Source organism: Zophobas morio, unplaced genomic scaffold (assembly GCF_036711695.1).
Source record: "Zophobas morio isolate AGI-343-1 ecotype UQ-CSIRO unplaced genomic scaffold, CSIRO_AGI_Zmor_V1 ptg000012l, whole genome shotgun sequence".
In the NCBI taxonomy this organism is placed as follows: domain Eukaryota; kingdom Metazoa; phylum Arthropoda; class Insecta; order Coleoptera; family Tenebrionidae; genus Zophobas; species Zophobas morio.
Genome location: NW_026972117.1, coordinates 22,163,565 through 22,184,858, shown reverse-complemented (window position 1 = coordinate 22,184,858; position 21,294 = coordinate 22,163,565). Strand labels below are relative to the sequence as shown.

Genomic DNA, 21,294 nt, shown 5'->3' with positions numbered 1-21,294 from the left:
AATTATTACAACAAGCATATAAATTCTCAACCTTCATTAAAAAATAGGGTGGAGAATTTATGGCTTGAGACGCTTTCTAAATGTACTCCAAGCATGTGGCAAAATCTTTGTAAACATTGTGAAAAACTTATTTTGGAAGATTGGGAAAAAAACTATGGGAAATCTTTCGTACGAATCTATACCTCCTTTCGTTATTTCGCTAGATGAATCTGATTCAGAATCTGAATTTGAAACTGACGGTGATGATACAGATTTTCATAGCGAAATAATGAAAATGGAGTGAATTGTAGCATGTCGGAGGGTGATATTTTTACACATCTTTCGTTCTAAATTTACCAAAGTAGTTTGTGAAAAATTACCTGACGAAAACAAAATATGTATAATTTTAGTTAGATCATCTACGTTGTTACTTTGCACCAAATTTTAAGCACTTTCATTTTTTTTGTAACTCTTTATGCACCTGGAGAAGGCTTATAGTAACGTTCTTATTAATAAGCGTTTGGAAGTACTTAGTAAAAGCAAATAAAGAGCACTTATGTAAGCATTAGTAATAGCTATATAGATAAATCATTCAATTTAAGGCCGGAAAAATGTTTCAGAAGAGCTAAACCCATCAAAGCACTAGAGCAAGGTTGTTGTCTTTTACCAACCCTTTTAGTAATCTTAGAAAAGTGAAAAAAGAAGTTGGAAGATATGGAAATAGGCTGTTCACAAAGGTCGAAATATCCATTTCTAAGAAGAGTGGGCGAACAGAACGAACTGATGATTGAGAATTAAGGATGAGATGCTAAATGTAGCATGCGACAATAGTCGTATGTAAAACCCCCATTCATACAAAAACAATGTTTAAGTGAAATTTATTGTTTGTTCCTTACATATGAAATAAACACTTACACAAAGCCGAATAACTGTTTTAAATAGCGTAAAGTTTTATGCTTTCAAGAAATGGATACCGTTAACTTGGTCATTGCTACTGAAAACTGAAAGTATCGACAACAATGTTTATATTTCTGGCATATTTTTTAACCTTTAATTTAATAAAACATAACCTAACGAAAAAAGTTCAGGAAATTTTTATTCTTCTGCATCGAATACCAACAAACTCACTAGATTTTCATGGCCGACCCTACTATATAAAGGTATGTTGATCATAAAATTTTGTTATGGAAAAATCGCTGGAAGCATAAGCATAACATGCTTCTTTCCGTATACTTTTAACAGTCCACACATATTTTTATTCTAACTTATAGGGCTTATAAAAAAATTAAATTTGTAAAATTTAATACTCAAAATCTGTATTTGTTCGCCGGTACTTCAAAGGCGAGGAAAGTTCCATCTAAATAACTTTAGATCAACTTTTTTATTATTTAAATCAAGAACAATTCACCCAATTTTCTAGAAAATGTAAGAAGACGGTAATGTCACGTTTCCCTTTAGTCATAATAATAATAAAATAATTATTATCAGTATGATCAAGCTGTTTATACAGCTACTCACCCAAAATAATATTCGCGCAGTTTTGGTTCATTGTAGCTTAATTAATTCATTAGTCCTCCCTTTCCTTTGTTTGGAGGAGACAAGATCAGTCAAATTTATTTTCTTTTAACACAAATGTATACTGTATCATTAAGTTTTGTATACGACTTTATAAACGTTAAGATTTGAAGTTAAATATATACTAAGAATACATTTTTCCCGTTGATGATTATTATTATCTGCTTTAAATATATTTCTTCATGTGCGCACTTGTGGATCTCCGTCGAAGGAGTCGTGAGAGTGTTATTTACGATTTATCATTTTTCGAAAAAGCATTGTTCGATTGTAGTTTGTGGGCGAGGAAAATTAACATGTAATAACATGGGACTTATTTTTTAAATTTTGGATTACAAATTCAAATCATAAAAATTGTAAATTACTCCAATTGTGCTTTAATTATTCTACTCATTTTTGATGCAGACTGGCCTCTAAACTATGAATGATTCCAAATGAGAGTCGACAAAAATAATGTAAGTGAAAATTGAATTTTAAATGAAACGAAGGAATAATTTTTAATTAAAGTTCCAGCAGGAGTTGTAAATTATAAATTCGTAGAGCAAACAACTTTTTTCAATTATCGTACTGTGAAGTAATGAAGTGTCACTAAAACTAATTAGTTTTACATGAATAATTGTACTATGGTCAGCAGAAAAAAATTTAACGACTAATGTGATTAAAAATAGAGTTTGTGACTCTGTTACCGAATATTATAGTGATCCATAAGATTCACATCCATTGTTACTAAAGTAGTTCAGAATTAATGAGAAAAGAGGACTAAACAAAATACTGATTGTTGCGGGAACGTTTCGTAATTTATTAAATAAATTATTTTGACATTTCATCTTCAATCGTTTTAACGAAAATTTTATTCAGGTATTAGATTATTAAACAACAATGTTAAATGTAATATGTTAAAGGAATTACTAGCTCTGAAGAAGAGAAAATATTGTTCTCGAAACGTTATTATAAACTCACCCTGTAACCCTGTAATAAATCACTCAATTAAAAAACTTTGTGACGTCACAATTCAAGTTAATAACATCACGAAAAAACTAACATTGCTTTAGCAACCACTGTTATAAGGCTAATTTATATATTTGGTCAACTTTTCTTACAAAATGTTATTAGCAGCACCAAAATTATTATTTTAGTAAATTTGACTAAAAATTAAGTTATATTCTGTATAATATACCTTTTGTCTCGTATACGTAAAACCTACTTGCGGTATATACATATTTAGGTTTGTTCATTTCCGCACCACAATGAAAGCTGTCTGAGAGATTTGGGAAGGAAGAAAACTCGAGGACAATAATTAATGAATGATCACACTTAACAAGAATATGAACTTGTTAAATGAGTGTTGCTAGGTGCTGTGTAATCCAATTTCCATATTTAGTAGTGAACTTTAGACGCACTCATAAAAGATGTAGTCACTCAGCACGTTAGAATCTACTTGTTATTCGTCGTGAGATTACTCCTATTTATAAAAATTAATTTTAACCGCAATAATTTAAAATTCAGAAACATCCAGATGCGTCATGAGCACACACAAAAGAGCGTTTATATTGCTCATTACCGCAAAAACGAGTCACATTGTTTAAGCCATTATATTAAATATAAAATTAATTGGCAACCCAACCATGCAAACACAAAACCCTTTAGAGAATTGTCAGGTAACCAGGCGGTGAATTATTTCAGCCAAGAATTTCACCTTTGATCATTGAGGTTCATTCTATTCTGCAGCAAAATTCATTTACTAAAACTGAGAATTAATTGTCTTTGGAACTTCCAGAACACGCTCTGTTCGATCAGGACAATAATGTCACGGCGTGAAATAATTATAATTCTGATTTGAATAGGTTTCGCGAAAATATAATTTGATTAGTTTTATAGCACCCAACAATCACAAATTTCTTAGCTCTACATGCTAATATTAATTAACTGTTTTTTTATTAAATTGGTATTAGTGGAAATAATGGTTACAGTAAGTTCAAGTTTATACAGTACAAGTGGTAATAAAACTTTTTAAAAAGTTTTCAGATTTTCGATAAAGCCTTTGTAAACATCATTCTCACTGAAATTCGATTACGTTCTACGCTTTGCAACAGGTTTCACTGAAATACAATGTAAATAAATCAATCGAAAAAAGATTAGAAAACTATTTATTTCGAATATAAAATATAAAATTAAAATATATTCATACTTATAGTTAAAATCTCTGGATAGTCGCCCAATTCAAAAAATTATGGGTCAAATATTTTTAGAAATAATTGTATCTCTTGGTGTGCATGCACTACATGCTTCTGAGGCAACAAACACGCCAACCTTACCAGATTTTCTAATGAGTTCGTTTTTATTATAAAAATCCAGAAGCAAAAGTGTCACAATTTAATAATTTTGTAAACTTGCAACAGAGTTTTCCACATCGTTATAATTTGTACAAAGCACTAAAAGCTATAAAATCAATATTGTATTGTGGGAAACGATACGTATTTCTTTAAACCGATGGTTTTTCTTTTTTGACTGTTATTGATCGATTACAAAAGCGAGTTTCTGCGGGAACACTGAAGCCAATTGAATGAGGCTTATACCAAGAATTAAAGAATAACGAATATGAGATATATTCACAAAATCTTTATACGTTAAGAAACTGAAAAAAGAGAAATTTCCCTGCGAACAAATAATAATCTTGTACAACTTATACAGGGTGACTGCGAAATATGTGCAAATATTTTAACCACGGCATCCCCCACCCCAGTAGAGCCGAAATATAGAAAAAACAAATTAAAAATCGAATGGGGCAAAACCCCCATGAACCACCCTCGACACGAAGGCACTGAGCCACCTTGTAAACAGAGTTGGAAAAACGTTCGACTAAAAACGACCCAAACACTTTCAGTTTCAATTAAAAGTAAAACCGACTTTTTGCTGCTTATCGTTCGTTCATTCATTTACTCATTCATCGTTAAAGGTCAGTGTGAAAGTTTTTTGGTAATTTTGATTCTGACGGATGTTTGGTCCTTGTCACAACGATTTTACATTGTTTATTGGAACAGAAATAAGAGCAACTTAGAATGCTACTACCTTTTTCCAAGAAATGTTGAAAATGTTGTTCTTGACTAGCAATACAGGCGTCAGAGCGTCGCAAGAAGTTTGTCGATAGGCAAAAAAACACCGGAGTAGCGGCTGCCACTTTCACTTGTTGAAGCTCTTCAATAATTTCTGGACACTGTTGATTTCCACAAACGAATTGTTTCATCCAACCAATACACCTTTCTCGAAAACCGTCTCTTGAAATCGTACTTGTTGACGACTATGTGGAGTTCCATTGGACAAAAAGTGAGTTACACAACGTGGACAATCAGTGGACTCCAAACCGTGCACTTTGTCAACATGGTATGGATGTGGCCGTGTTCTTTTAATGTAGGATGCACTACAAACTGCGAAAATCCAAATTCTCCTTTCTGCCCCATCACGACCACGATCGTAAATTTGAGGTTGAAGGTAACATGATCTCGGAGATGCTGTACCACCATATCGACACACTCTGCATTGGAAAACTGGACCATACACCGATTTCAACGACCGCTCGATAATGACTGGCCCTTTTCGTGTTTTTCACGTTGCGATTAAAAAAGTGCCTGATAAAGTTACTTTTTTGGTTCTTACTCCGAGTCCCCTACCCATTCATTGCAGTAATTATGTAGGTCACGAAACATTACCAGCGGCGCGTATAACAATTTACATTTAATTTCAAATAATTTTTTCTAGACACTGCTACCACTTAGGACCGTGAATTTTTGCCAGTGACATAATCATATTGTGAGCTATTGCCCATTTTTTTTTGCATGTATTTCGCAGTCAGCCTGTATGTGTGCTTCAACATACAAAGTGAGAAAATGTCGATGACATCATAGTGCCGTCATAATAAAGTAGATTCTGGAATATGGCTATATTAGTTTTCATCTTTGCGGTTTTATCCCGCTTCATATAATACAATTCCTCTTAAAAATGTTTATAAGAAAATAATTGAAAGATGACGCCGCTGCCTTCAAGTTCAAGTAATTTTGCTGGATATTCGGATGGATGAGACATTTTACTTCTACTTAATCTTCCTTCTTCCTTTATGTTGCTGTGTATAGTTAACATCAAGTAAAATATGACTAAAATTAATTTGTTTACACCATATCCGTTGGCATTTTAAAGCATTTACTTCTAATGTTACTGGATCTCAGTATTTAGCGCATGAAACCTATGTATCACTTTTCCTTACATCACGACTGGAAAAGTTGCGTTTTCTAGTTCCTTGTCTAATACATTTAAGATTACATTTCGTTCGTTTTACATATAATCAATCACTAACCTTATTAAAAAATTAAGCATCTATATTATTGTTATAACATTTGTTGTATATTTGTTTTTTTTTAACAAAATTACGTTATTGTTCCTTCCCGTTATAAACACACACCATTGATTTGAAACTTTCATCAATGCGAGAAGAAGGTACGAAGTTATTTATTTGTTCTAGAAACTGCTTTGATCTTTACAAAATTCAAAATTTAATTGAATTAATTTACTTAGACGATTTTAATACGTTGTATATACCCTTTAAAATACAACAAAACATCAACAATAATGAAATATTCTGAGACAATTTACCTTTCTTGATTAACCAGTAGACTATATGACGGTCATATCTAACATAATTGAGATTGAGGAAATTAAACATGAGTAATAACTAGAGATTGCATATCTCGTTTCCTCACCGTTACTTTATCCAACATATTGGTAGAGTTCCCGGTTTTAATATGTACAATGTAATACTAATCATTGCATCACTGTCTTCCAGAATTTTCCAAAAATTAGATGATGGAGATATTGGTGAATACATTACATCTTTTAGCTCAGTGTAAAGGGTATGAACACATAAAATTTAATTAATATTTCGGTGTGTCAGAAAATTTCATTTTTTTTATGTTGCATAATTTCGGATATCATAATAAACCAGAGAAGCAGAAGCAGCTTAGAGTTGATGGGTTATTAGTTCTGTGTACGCCGAGTTGTACCTTGATTCTTTTATCTTCTCTCTCCAGTCTTGTTTATCACAATCCTGGTCTCGAATACTTATTTAACTCCTGCTCCATGGCTCTTCCTTCTCTTCTCACTATTTCGTTCTCTACTGACTTGCATACCCGTTTCTTTTCTACCTGTCTTCTACATTCTCTTAGCATCATACATTCTATTCTCTCACTCATTTTCTCTTCATATTTTACCGCCCTTTTTCCATTTTCCACGATAGTTTTTGGCGTCATTTATGTCATCTTTTTTAAATGTGGGACATATCATGCTCTCTCTCCCCTTTGGGGAAAATCCTTGGCTTTTCCAAACATTGTTTATTAAATATTTCGCACATCTGATTTCTCACCTATTGGGTCCACATTTTATTTGCCGTCCCCTAGTTTTCCGGTATTTTTTGTCTTTTCATGAGTTCTATTTTTCTTGTTACTTCTTCTCTACTGATTTTTTCTTTCTTCTGGATTATAAGTTGTATGCTTTCATCTTTGATTGTTTTCTTTTTTGTTTCTAGTTTTTTTGTTTTCTGTTTTTTTTCGTTTCTAGCAATTTCATAAAAAGCTCCCTCCATTGTTCAATCTTGCTCTCTTCTGTAACTGCTGCCTTTTTCTTTCTTTGTTTTCCTCTGTTTTTCCTTTCTTCGTATTTTGTTCTGTAGTCTGTATGTATTTATTATTTTCAGATAATCGTCTTTAGCCGTCTTATTTTTTCTCCGATTCCTCAATCTTTCTTTCGTATTTTTCTTCAGTTATTTACATTTCTTATCAAACCAGTACTTTCTTCTTTCCCTTCTGTAATCGTTATGTGTTTCTATTGCTTCCTTCCCGCTTGGATTGAGTTTTTCACCATCTCGTTTATATCCCATATTAACATAAAATTCTTCCTTTCTAGTCTGTTCTCGTATTTTATTATCCCTTTTTCATTCTAAAGCTGTTTCACACACATTTTTTCCATTCTTTTCTTCTTTTCTCGACGTTTCGTGACCCCTAGAGTACGAAAAACGTAGTCTCTCGTTTCCATATGTCTGTCTATCTGTCTCTCTGTCTGTCTGACGTCTGTATCCATTTTTATTAGACACATAATCACCGAAACTAGTGGACCGATTGCTGTCAAATTGTGTACGTATATTAGGAATATCATGCAGATAGTTAAACACTAACCAAAATTTGGTTAATCATCCCCACCAACAATTTGATGATTTGAATGTCTTCTGTTTTAAAATAATTTAAATGTTATACAATAATGAACCTCTATACTTGTGGTGTATGAATCCGCTTTGAAATGTTTCCCTTAACGGCCAAAAGTTCCAAAAAAGAAAAATTAACACAGTATAGTATCATATTACCACTAATTTAGGATATAAGCTACAATGGTCAAGTGATTAAGGCGTCGGCATGCATAACGGAAAACGCAAGTTCGTTGCTAAACTTTTTTTCTTACGCCATGTTTTATCTCTGTTTATAACCTCATAACAAATTTTTTATTGATCAAATTAAGAACGAGTCACCTCAATTTCTCGAAAAAATGAAAATGCGGACGTCTTTATTTAATAAGAATTATAATAATATACAGAACACTCTATTCGACTGTGGCTTAATTAATAATTGTAGTCCTCGGTTTTGACGTGACAAGCTTATTCAAATCAAAGAAATTTCTACGTGACATTCTTCCGATGTATAAACAAACATTTGAAGCTAAAGTTTGTTGGTTATCTGCTTTAGATGTATTTTATGTTGTCCGTGTTATTTATACTGATGGTTTTGGCTTTACAGAGATCTGATTCTATGGTTTTTCAAAGCAGCGGGATTTGGTGGGGTTGTACATCAGGAGCGAGGGAAAGGCTGTCGAAATAAATTTCGATTTTTCTCCCTTGCCCCTGTACATATGTCGATTTTCAAAGGTATTTTTTTCTTCTACAAACTGCTGTTTTAGTATTTTCCCCTCTTTATTTTCTTTCTTGTTCTTTGTTTTTACTTTTGTTTCTTTTTCTTTAACGTCTACTATTCTTTTGACCCTTTGTCCAATTCTAGCATTGGAGTCGCCACTTATTAAAATGCAATCTTTCTATGTTTCTTGTAATTCTTTTTCTAAAACCTTTCTAATACTCTCTAGTTCTTTGCTGCATACAGTAAATATTCTCCAAATTTCTTGTCTATGATCCTTTTTTCTTTAACTGTTGTATCTTTCCCATTTTGATTACTCATTTTATTTATTTGTTGGCAAACACTTCTCACCTCTTTTGCTCTTCCCGTCTTTTTCTCTTTTTCTGACTCCAAACATTCCCATGCTTAATTCTTTTGAGGTTTTTCCTTTGCTCTCTCCTACTTCTGCTGTCTCACCTTTATTTCTACCAAACCCACTTCGTCGAATTCTTTAAAAATCCCACAAAATTTTGTCTTTTATTTGTTGTCGTTGCTAAACATACGTTTTTTTTTTTGTTTAATTTTGAAAAATTAGTCTTAGACCAAATTTTTCTCCCTTCTGAATATTGTCCAACAAATAACGCTTCTTCGAAAAACTATAAAATTTGATTTCATTGTCAAAACTCAAGGCGAATTCATAAACAAGTACAGAAGTTGTTATTTTATCTGTATATAATATATTGTTACGAAATAAACCCATATGCCGCCCCGGTACGACGCCTATGGGTTTTCTAGTATGTGCGGCGATGTGGGTGACTCATCATCGGTGACGGCGGCCGGGCGACGTTCAGTCTCAGTCAACGAGTGGAGTACAGACAATTCAGTGAAGAGAGAATCCGATCAAGTTGGGCCGGAATTATTTTGTAAGAGTTACTGAGAAATAAATTGTTGAGTTTACCAATCATCGCAACAATATGAAAGAGTAAACTGACGGACTGACAACAGCTTAAACTAGAAACTAGAAACTTGAAATTTTGGATGTAGATTCTCCTCAAAACGTAGGCGCGTGCTAGGAAAGTATTTTTGGAAAGTCTTCCCCTACTGGGGTTAAATAGGGAATGAAAATGTTCATGTTCGTTCCGTCATGCATTTTCAAAGTGAAAGTTTGAAATTCATTATTTAGGCTTCCGGTTAGAAATTGAACACTTACTTGTTGCAGCGTTTTTGGAATTTCCACCCCTGAGGGGGCAAATAGGGGATGAAAATTTGCGAGTCGCGTAATTTTCGAAACAAACATGAAATTGAATATGTAAGCTTATGGTTAGAAATTAACATTTACCTGTTCGTGTTTTTTTTTAAGTGCACCCCTAAAGAGGTAAAACAGGCGTTGCAAGATTGTATGGAAGTCAGGGAAGCTAGTAAAATATAAGTATCATTAATCATGCAAAATGCTAAGGTGTCGTCATCAAATTGTCGGTGCAGATGATTGGACAAATTTTAAATAACGTTTTACAATCGTACTATAAACATCTAAAATTTTACAACAATAAGTCCGATAGAAATGAGAAAACAGCCCTATTTTTCATACTCTAGGGTCACGAAACGTCGAAAAACATTAAAGTATCCAATATTCTTAAATCTAGGGATAGTTTGGCTTTTTTCGAAGTAATTTTTAATGTTCAGGTAAATTCTTTCCTTAAAAAAGTAGTAAATAAATCTTAATTACAGTATATTAAAAAAAAACTAAAAGAAAATCCACAACAGTTTTCAATGACAACAAAAGCATTTTTTTTAATCTTATATCTGAATAAAGCACACAAGTTGCACCAGTTGAGTCTACTCTAATTTGAAATTTTTTTGTGACAAATTTTATTTTACTGTATGGCATTTAGTAAGTATCTGAAACAGAATTATATCTCTGTCTTTCTATTTTCCGAGTTTTTTGGCAGCAAATATTTTAGTTGCCATAGTGGTAACCCTGGTTACTTATCATTAGGCTGCATTATGCAGAAATTATTATTCTCGTGCTATTCTTGTCTAACATATAAGTTAAGTTTCTTTTTTTCCATTTCCGGACCAGGTGCTTTGTAACACTTTTTAAAGCAATAATAGCTTTTAGTCACTTAAAGTTCAGTTCCATGATCCCAAATAACTTTAATTTTGAAAACATTTCAAATTTAGGCCATTAAAATTTCGTGTGAATCTACTCTAAGCATATATTGGCACTTAATTTCGTAAATAGGTAGTTATTTTTAACAGCGAAATGTACTCCAGAGTTTGCACTAAACAGTATAAATTAACAGCCTCCTTCATCAAGAAACTCATTACTTATTTCAACAACGTTTTCCAAGGTAGTAATCTTGCCTATAATACATATAATAAGTACCTAAGTATTTCATCATCATATAAATACTGAGTGTACAACGTTCTATGATAAGATCTGATTGTCGACGTGATACCAGAAATAATTGTCGAGTAACTCTAAATTAGACTTAGTACCTACTTGTTTCAACAATTTCTTCAATCCAGTTGAGCACTCATAAAAGCGACATTTTCAACTTTCTCCCCACCTTTATGATATCTAATAAAAAAAATAGGGACAGATCACACAAGAAAGTTCAAATCCACAAGACGTGCATAGTAGTCTGTATATTTTATTCAAATTTCTTCAGTAATAGATTTCAGAAGCGCTGACGGAATAAAGATGTTTGACGTTCTACAATGCGATATCAAACATCCAAAGAAATGTTTCAGTTCTGTAATAAAATCTAAGTATGCTACGTGCCAATAGTTTTATGGGTCCCTCAATTTACATAGAATATCAGGTATAATAAAAACGTCCTGCTGCACTTTCTTTCATTCACTTGAGAGAAAACTCGCAGGATCCCCACTTACGCCCAGAATGTAAAGATCGTTGTAGAGAATATTATGGTTCAAACGATAAACTTTAAGAACGGCTAAACGCTGTTAGAATAATAAAATAAAATGGATATTCCCCAGCTTGTTTCGATTCCACACAAGAAACAAATTACCGAATTCTTAGTAAAAATGTAAATAGTAGTTTAGTTACATAACTGTGTACTGTAATTACGAGTTATGTATATTTTTGGTTTATCTCGAGATCTTGTATTACGCCACACCAATTTCAGCAAAACATGCAACCCACATTTGAGCAGAAAAATATTAACGTCCGTCCTTAACACAAAGTGTAATAAATGAGACACATTTTCATAACGTAATCGTCGCTACTACCTGCCGTGCAGTATTTCTTTCTATTTTCGCTCATAATCGTGTTCGTCGAATGTGTTTTCATAATTTATTTCAAATAAGTTAACGCCCTTCATAAACACCAACATCAAATTGTCCAAGTTCCGACGAAATGAAATAAATATGGAAATTTCCCGCCGCACGACTCCCCAAGGATTCCCCCGAACTTCTCGGATGGAATGAACAATACGCGCACAAACATCGTTCAAAACGGCCAAAGTTTAAAAGCGAAAAAATTCAGAGAAGTGGACTTAATTTTTTAAAGTGATTTGCTGTTTACGCTTGCACGTAAATCGCTTTTAATTTGAAATCGATTGAAATTTACATTGACACGTTTTTTTAACAACGGATTGTCAATGCAATTTCACCGTAAACACCCACATACAACACGTAATTAATATAACTTTCCACGAAATGATCGCTTCCAGTGAATGACATAATAGACTTACCCCGCTTCATCGACTTCTTTTTTTAGATTAAAACCGGATAATGGTGAACGAACAAATTCATTCAATTTGAGCCTAACACCTGTTCTTTTCAAACAAGAATCGATTCTTACTGTGAGATAACTTTGATATTCGATGCAGGATATCCGATCCGATACTTTGGAAGAGAGGATATTCAGGTATCTCACGTTGTTTTCAGATTAAAACAGAACTCGTATATTGAAGTCACGATCTTTTGGACGTTAGTATGACACGTTTTTTTTTTAATAGCTGCCACGACTGACTAACCCAAATCTATTTTTCTACCTAAACCAGCAAAGAACAAATTTTATTTCACAGCTAAGTATGTAGGTAGGTTTTAAAATAATTAAAACACTTATTTACGGACCCCAACACAAGTTGTCTCTTGGTTTTCTAGGAGTAGTTTTGATGTGTTAAATACATCAAGCCCTTTTACAACTTTCTTTTCCGAGTTCTCTTCCTGCATCAATTAGTTCCTGTTGGATTTTCGTAAAGTGGAATTCAAAAGTGTAAAAGTATTTTAAAAATTGTTTATCATCTAGTATTTTGTGCCATTTTTAAAAATGCCCGAAATCAAATCGTCTTTAAAGGACAAGTTAGGGGAATGAACAAAAAACAAAGACGTTTTTCAAATAGAAAACGGCGAATTGTTCTGTAAAGCCTGTGGGAAAATTGCAAGTAAAAATTAATTATTAATGTTGCACAATTAAGATGGAAAAGCTAGTTGTAAAATGTATTCCATAAATTTGCATATTTGGCTAGATATTCTTGATTACAAGCGGTTACAGCATACACCCACTCTCCTTTTACGAATGTCCCATAGCAACAATAAGACAAAACAATGAAAGTGTCTTGTTCAACACAATAAACCATTTTTACGGTCTTAGCACAAAAACAAAAAATTCCGCACGCAAGCACCAAGGATTTTGAAAACAACTATTTTGTTGTTTTGTGCTTGCATCAACGAGAATTACTGTGGGTTCTTACTTGAAAAATGTTAAAACAATAAAAACGATGAGTTTAAACGAGCGGTTACAAATGACATTAAAGACAAGTGAGCAAAGCGGGATTTTTGAAATCCACGGTCAACTACGCCCCTACAATCATTTATAAAAACGCTATATAACAATACAGGTAATTATGGCCAACGGGAATCAAATACAAAAAATTAAAACTGCTGCTAAAGGACGGCGCTGGATACATGGTTCAATATGGCAAACCTCTGGAACTATTTTATCCCAACTTAATTCATGTAACATGTTTGGCTCACGTCTTAAGTTTAGTAATCGAAATTATCCGGAATCAATATGAAGATGTCCAACTTCAAAGAAAGTATTTCTTAAAGCTCATTTGTGCCAAGCCTTACCGAATTGTCCATTGCCTCCAGAACCTTTTCTGACAAGATGGGGTTCATGGATTTGGAAAGGGAATATATTATTGCGATCATTTTGATAATTTTGATGAGATCAATATACTTTACCAAAAAATACCGGATACTAAGAGCTTAAACTTGATAGCAAAGTATTACAAGGCAAAAATGTAGAAAAAGATTTAAAAATGAAACTCACTGAAATTTCTAATTTTAAATATTCTCCATTAACATCTTTTGATGCTGAGAGATTCTTCTCTAGGTATAAAAATGTCCCAACAGACAAAACGAATAAATTTTCTGCCGAAAATTTAGAAAAATATGTAATTTGTTATGTAAATTTTAACGAACATTAGGATCGCTGTTTATGTAAAATAATAAAATAAATGTAGCTCTCAAAGAAAACCAGACGTTGCGTAAAATTTATTTTTCCTACAACTTGCCTTACTTTGCCATGTTTGGGCCTAAATTCCTCGTTTTTATCACCTATTTTAGCTCTTTTTTAGCCTAAGATTTGCTCTTTTTTAATGAGCTTATTCATGCTTTGAACAAATTGCAACGAAAGTGTCAAATGCAGTTGCAGGGTAATCACAGTGTTGAATTTGATCAAAAACAACTATGCGATTTATTTCAGTCTTTTAGAATTGATTAGGAAACACAATTTTTAACAGAGAGATAAAGAAAGTGGTCATGAGATCATTACACTATCTCTATATCATTGTCAATACAACCCTATTCATTTGTAAATCCTACTATAACAAGCATAGAATTTTTCGGCCTCATTCAGATTTATAGTTTCTAGAATTTATAACTTAAGACTTTTTCCAAATGGGTACTTCAGAGATACGATATAATTTTAGTAAACATTGTACAAAACTTATGTCAGCTGATCGGAAAGAACACATGGGAAATTTGTCATTTGAGTAACATACCACCATTCATAATTTCATTCAAATTCAAATTGAGGAATTTGATTCAGAAACAAAATTAGAAAATGATGGTGCTGACTCAGATTTGTACAATGAAATAATGGATGCTGACTTTGAATAATAGAATAATAGAATTAAATTATTAGAAAGTGAAACCTCTTAATTGTTAAATGCACTTTGCCAGAGGATAGTCGTTTTTTCAAAATTAAAGTAAAATAGGTAAGATTTATTTACCTACTTTTAAATAGGTAGTAGATTCATCATCCTGAAAAGATTTTACACTTGCAGCGCAAATTCCAAGGGGATGCCGTCCGCAGACATACGGATAATATGAAATATGTTCAAACCAAATAACCAAAGGAAAAGAGTGTATTATTATCAGCGTACATGTTTAAGTTCGATTGTTTATACATCGAAAGAATGTCACGTAGAAATGTGTTTGATTTAAATGAGTTGTCTCCTCAAAACAGAGGACAAAATGATTAATTAACCCACAATGGAACAAAATATTTTAAATATGATTATTATTCTTATTTGATCATAATTAAATAAAGACGTAAGTATTCTCACATTTTCTAGAAAATGAGGTTTTTAATTTGATCAATAAAAATTGGTCGAAGGCTGTAAGTATAATCCCACAAATCCAGCTCTTTAAAAAAATTATAAAATTTGATTTTACGATTTTCGTTTTGTAATAACTTCTGTAAAGTAAACACCAGCGACATAAATAACTCCCCTTGTCCTTCAGCACTAATTAGCAGCAATTTGACGCTCAAGTGATTATTTATGTTTGTACATCGAAAGAATGTCACGTAGAGATTAGTTTGATTTGAATGAGTTTGTCTTCTCAAAACAGAGAACTTCAGTTATTAATTAAACCACAATCGAACAAAATGTTATGAACATTATAATTCTTATTTTATCATTACTAGATAAAGACATGTGTATTCTCAAATTCTCGAGAAAATAGGGTAACTGAGTCGTTTTTAATTTGACCAATAAAAAAATTGTGATGTCGCCATCAATACAGTGCAAAAAAAAGGAAAGGGCCAAATTTGGCATCGAACCAACAACGGTATGTCGCCGGTTTGCCGAGAAAACCGCCGAGCCACTGAGTCACGAACGCTTCCACTCGTGTTGGTAGTATAACGTTATTATACCGTGCAATTGTTTTTGCAAAAATTTTAAAGTTAAGCGAAAAGTATACATAGCAGTACATTTTTGTATAACATTTAACTCACTTTACGATACGGTTCATTGAGATGACGTAATCAAATTGTTGGTGGGCATGATTAGCCAAATTTTGGCTAACATTTAACCATCTACATGATATTTCTAACATACATACAAAATTTGACAACAATCGGCCCAGCAGTTTCGGAGATGCTGTCTAATAAAAATGGAGACAGACAGACAGACAGACAGACAGACGGAAACGGGAGACTACTTTTTTCGTACTGTAGAGGTCATGAAACGTCGAGAAAACATAAAAGTGGCAATTCGTCCGATGGACTCGATTACTATACTTCCTTAGGTTACGCTCGGGAAGTAAAAATGTATGATTCTTTTGAAAATATACTGGAGAATTATGGAACAACTTTTAATCAACAAAAGTCGCCAAATTTTGTGTTAATAATTGGTTATTTAAAAAATATATTTCTACATTTTAATAAATATTCAGTAAATTTATCAAGTTCTGAATGTTTAATTAATTAGTTCAATAATAATGTTTCTTGATGATATTTAAGTTGGCTGCAATGATTAGGTTTCTGACACAATTCATAACCTTAAATAGGTGACAACCCAAATCGACATTAGGAGTCAGTCTTTCTCAAGAAACTTTATATCGTATATGCATTATACCTATTGACTAGTTTCAGGACGCAATAAGTAGTTGTTTAACTAATTCAAAGCAATGAATAATAATCATTATCGAATACACATTATCTGTAGAATGTTTATTTATAAATACTTGTCACATCCTACTATAAACACTATCTGTGTTTTGCCGCCTTTATTAAAGTACAAACTAGTTGTTTGTTTAAAGTTAGAACAAATGGTCAACATACTATAGTGTAAATTAATCTTGTAAAGAAGAAATGTTTTGAAATATTGTGTTGAAAGCTATGTATGTTTTATAAAAACTGAGCAGTTCTGGCCATTAGAATAAAAGATTGTTTTAACTATTAATTTTCTCCCAAGCGTTAAGGAAATATTGTAATCGAGTCTGTCTGTCTGTCTGTCGTCTGTCCGGATTTTTATTAGACAAATAATCTTCAAAACCACTGGACCGATTGTTGTCAAATTTTTTATGCATATTAGATGGTAAAACTAAAATAAAAATTAGCTAGTCATCCCCACTAACAGTTTGATGACGTCATCTCGAAACTTTACAGTAGTACAGTTGCTTTTATTTTTATAAAATAATATACTCCTGCACTTGTGTTGTGTGAATCCGTGTTCAGTTTTAACCCTAGACGTCCAGATTTTTGAAAAAAAAATCAAAATTTTATAACAGTTTAACGTGGAAATTGCAAAACCGAATGCTTTGAAATCTCTCCGTCTATCTGTCGTCTGCGTTGATTTTTATTAGACAGATAATTTCTAGAACTACTGGACCGATTGGTCTCAAATTTTATGTCAGGAATATCGTGACATGGTAAAACGCTAACCAAAAGTTGTCTAATGATCCCCATCAACAATGGGATAACTTCATCTCCGAAATTTGCAATAGTAATTGTTGTTTAAATTTTACAGAATAAGATACTCCTGCGCTTACGGTTGATTTCATTTTGTGTTGTCAGCCTAGATATCCAGATTTTGGGAAAAAAGTAGGAAAATCATAAAACATTTTATCCCCTCCCAAAAGATTGATGACGTCATTTCGAAATTTTGTCGAATAAATCCTCTGAAATACGCAAAATATTAGGACTCTACACTTGTGAGTATTAATAACACCAAACTTCAACCAGTGGTGTCAATGATGTCAGAAAAGAGATTAGGGAGACGTGTTAGAGGAATTGAAAAGTATGGAATTTAAAAAATTAGATTAGTGAGGCCGCGGGATTAGGGAAGATTCAAGAGAACAAGAGATTCTAAAAGAGGCTCTAATACAGAACTGAAGTTCTAGAAAGAAGATAATTGAAGAGTGTTCTTGATCTCGATCACCAAGAAAGTGCTGAAGAGAGTTTCCAGATGACAAAACTGATTCTATTCGCTACACAGATGAAAAAAATGTTGAAGAATCGTCACGATTTGCTGTAAAAACGAAAAGCAAAAATTCTAATTTAAACAATAGAAACCATTTACAATGCTAAAGAAGAGTAAGACGACTAAATCCGCAAGAAATGAACAAAATTAAGTGTTTTCATGAAAGTGGGGTTGAAGTATGAAAAATAGAGGACGCATAAAAAGGAGTAATAAGAAAAAAATCAATCGATAAAAATGAGACTTGGGAAGACATCAGTGGATGGAATAGAACTGTTGGTAGACAACGGCGTCGAAAACAACGCAGTATATTATAAAGGGTTCTGTACAGCAGAGCAAAAACGATATCATTTAAACTGGTAAGTGGTAGTAGACTCGAAAAGAAGAGGGCTGTGGCTAAAAAAAATATATTATATCAGGGTTGTACTTGTTAATATTGGATTTTTAAAGTAAAATCCCCTCAGATCTCATTAGCATTATCAACCAACATTTTTTTTACAGTTTTTTGATCATGATTGTACAAAACTTGTATTATAATATTGAATGAATAATTTAATTTGTATTTTTAAATTATTTATTTGACATATTAATCAATACCAAATTTATATTTTATTAACGAGGTCCAAATCTATATATTTCCTCCTATCTTTTACAAACAAACAAAAATTAAACTAATATAATTTTCACACACGTTTTATATGCTTGTATTCAAAAAGAAACAGAATTTGAAAATCAATGTTGCTCGACCTAGTTTAAAAATCCAGTTTACAGGTCAACAGGTTGCTAAATGTATAGCAAAGTTAATATCTGTAAATTGGTTTAAAACTGTTTCCATTAAAGCACTCCACACGTTTACTTTTGTTTGTACTTTTCGAAATAAAAAGTTAATTGAACTCAAATAAACATCGCTTCATTGTAACTTCACAGTCAGTCTCATGCTAATCCAGTTCACTAATTCATACAAAACTAGTTGTCAAACACACAACCGCACCACCAAAACAAAACATTTCAATCGAACAAAAGTACAAAAGGCCGTCAAATAACTCCAGCATTTCTTTGTTTACTAATCCACATTGCCTTAATGAAAAAAGTGCTCATATTTACATGAACGTCTTATTTCCGCAAAACAGCCTCAAGCTCCTCCAAATAACTCCAACCCCGCTGTTTACCATCCCAATAAAAATAAACAAGCCCCAACTTACCCCTAAACTCAACTTTGGCCAACTTCTCTCCTTTGGTCCTCGCTATCTTGAATTGCTTTAGTTTGACGGAGAGCGACATCACGCGCGTTTTTTTCCCGACACACGACTCGACCCCGTCGAGGGCACAACGGGACTTGTTGCAGTCCTGCTGCTACCAGCAGGAAAACGGGACGTCGCGCAGGACCTCAGCGGGTGCCTGCGTATTATTAATACGGTCGTCAGGCCGAAGACAAAAATGCCAATTTTCATGAAGTGTTTGCGTTAGGTTGTTTACGTATGAACCCGGTGGGGTGGAAAGGGCTGATTTAATTATAAAGCTGTTATTCGGAAATTTGTTTTGGAAAAATCTGCGGGGAAAGACATGATCTATCCTCATTAAAGGATTAGTGGGTCAAGTATGTGTAACAGCTCTTGGAACGAAAATTACACGAGAAACCAGCCTTATTTTCTGAAAGCATGTGCTTTGAGTTCGTTTAAATGCAAATTTTGCAAAAGAAAAACGTAACGTGATTAATTCAACTTGTGATCTAGAAGGATTTTTTATGTGTTTGTAATACCACCCATGCATAACCATGAAGCACGCTAATTCCGATATAAATTACGAACGGATTTAGATTTGAATTTTGTTAACGTTTTCTGGATTTATTTTAAAATTTAAGAGACACAGTTGGTGGCCAATTGCTGGAAAATGGTACAAATTTCGCACCAATATTTTTCCTCTGGCTCTCCAAAAGGCGTATGCAACAACGAAATTGAGTTTTTAATTTGACGTAAAAATTCTCTCTGTGAAAAACTCCAATACGGCTTGGTGGTAAGCTGTTTTTTCGTTTATAACACAACGGGGATCTGGATTTTATTGGCAATTTTTGTCGCTCAGTAATTCTTGCGACGAAAATTAAACGTGTGCAAAGAATGAGTCTGATTTCTTTTAGCAGGAGTTGGGGGTAAAGTGCGAGAAGCAGGAGTTATACTATCCTCAAACATATTTGGCGTTTATGACTTCACACCAATTTGACTCCCATTATAATTCAATAGGCCGTCACAACCGGATGTCTTAAACCCGCTCACCGATACCTACCTGAAAAGACCTTTTCTGGTAAAAGCACAGGGCAGGACTGAGTTTTGCATTTACCGACAACTGCGCTTTTCGAGTTTTTTATTTTAAGTAAAAACAAAGTAACTTTGTACTCAATCATTTTTTATTACAGCACAACTATTTACTTATTAACTTCTACTGCTTATTTATTGATCGAAATAGTCACTGTCATCATCACTCGACTCTTCTAAATTAATAATTAACGGTGTTATCAACCGTGCCCTGTACTGGTCTTCTTCTTTTGTGGAATGTCGTACACAATTAGCCCACATTTCGGCAGTTATTTTGGAAGCTTTTTCCCTAATTATGTCAATTGTTGCACTACTAAATTTTGGTGCCGTATTATTCCTTCTTATATTATTTTTCATTTGCGACCAGATTAGTTCGATGGGGTTAAATATACAAATATACGGCGGAAGTCTAATCACCCTAAATCCACGATCTCGCGCCATAGCATCTATTTTATATTGTTTCTCAAATTTTCGAGTGTGTAACACTTCTAATAATCGTGTCTTTGTGTAATTTTCTTCAAAGTATAAATCATGTTCTGTAAGGAAATTTTGAAATTTGAAAATTTTAACAAACAAAATTACTCTGAGTCCGGTCCTTCGCGTCTCGACCGTCCCTGGCACGTCGAAAAGGTCTTTTCAGGTAGGTATCGGTGAGCGGGTTTAAGACATCCGGTTGTGACGGCCTATTGAATTATAATGGGAGTCAAATTGTTGTGAAGTCATAAACGCCAAATATGTTTGAGGATAGTATACTAGACTTAATTCAACAAGAGAATGTTAATGCTGGGACAAACCATCAAACATTTTTAAAAACGGTGTTTTATTATTTCTGTTTCCTGAATGTAAACTAGGAAAGTACTATATGTAATACCGTTAATTTGACGAATGATTAATTTTATTTTAAACTAGCTTTTACCCGCGGCTTCGCTCGCATTTAAGTCATTAAATAAGTATCAGAGATCATTTCAATAGAAATGAATCAATATGATTAAAAATATAGAAAAATAAATATAGAAAAATTCCAAACAGCTGAAACTGTAGTCAAAGTACTTATCCTATGTTACTTCTAGTACCTCCAAAAATATGTGTACAAAGTTTCATGATAATCGGTTAAGTAGTTGTTGCGTGAACAGGTAACAAACTCACATTCACATTTATAATATTAGTATGATTTGAAATAATTTTAATGTAGAAGGTTTTGAGATGACGTCAACAGATTTTTAGCGCGGATGATTAGCCACATTTTGGTTATCGTTTTACCATCTGCACGACATT

At 33.0% G+C, this 21,294-nt stretch overlaps 1 protein-coding gene across 1 annotated transcript in view; it reads right to left on the bottom strand.

The window, feature by feature from the left end:
• Positions 1–19,024, bottom strand: part of LOC135128012 (otoferlin-like) — a 238,177-nt gene extending 219,153 nt beyond the window's left edge. Inside the window, exon 1 of the mRNA XM_064054794.1 lies at positions 18,913–19,024. Coding sequence (XP_063910864.1) covers positions 18,913–18,991 — 79 coding nt within the window. The 5' untranslated portion in view covers positions 18,992–19,024. The remainder of the gene's footprint in view (positions 1–18,912) is intronic.
• Between the last annotated feature and the right edge of the window lie 2,270 nt (positions 19,025–21,294).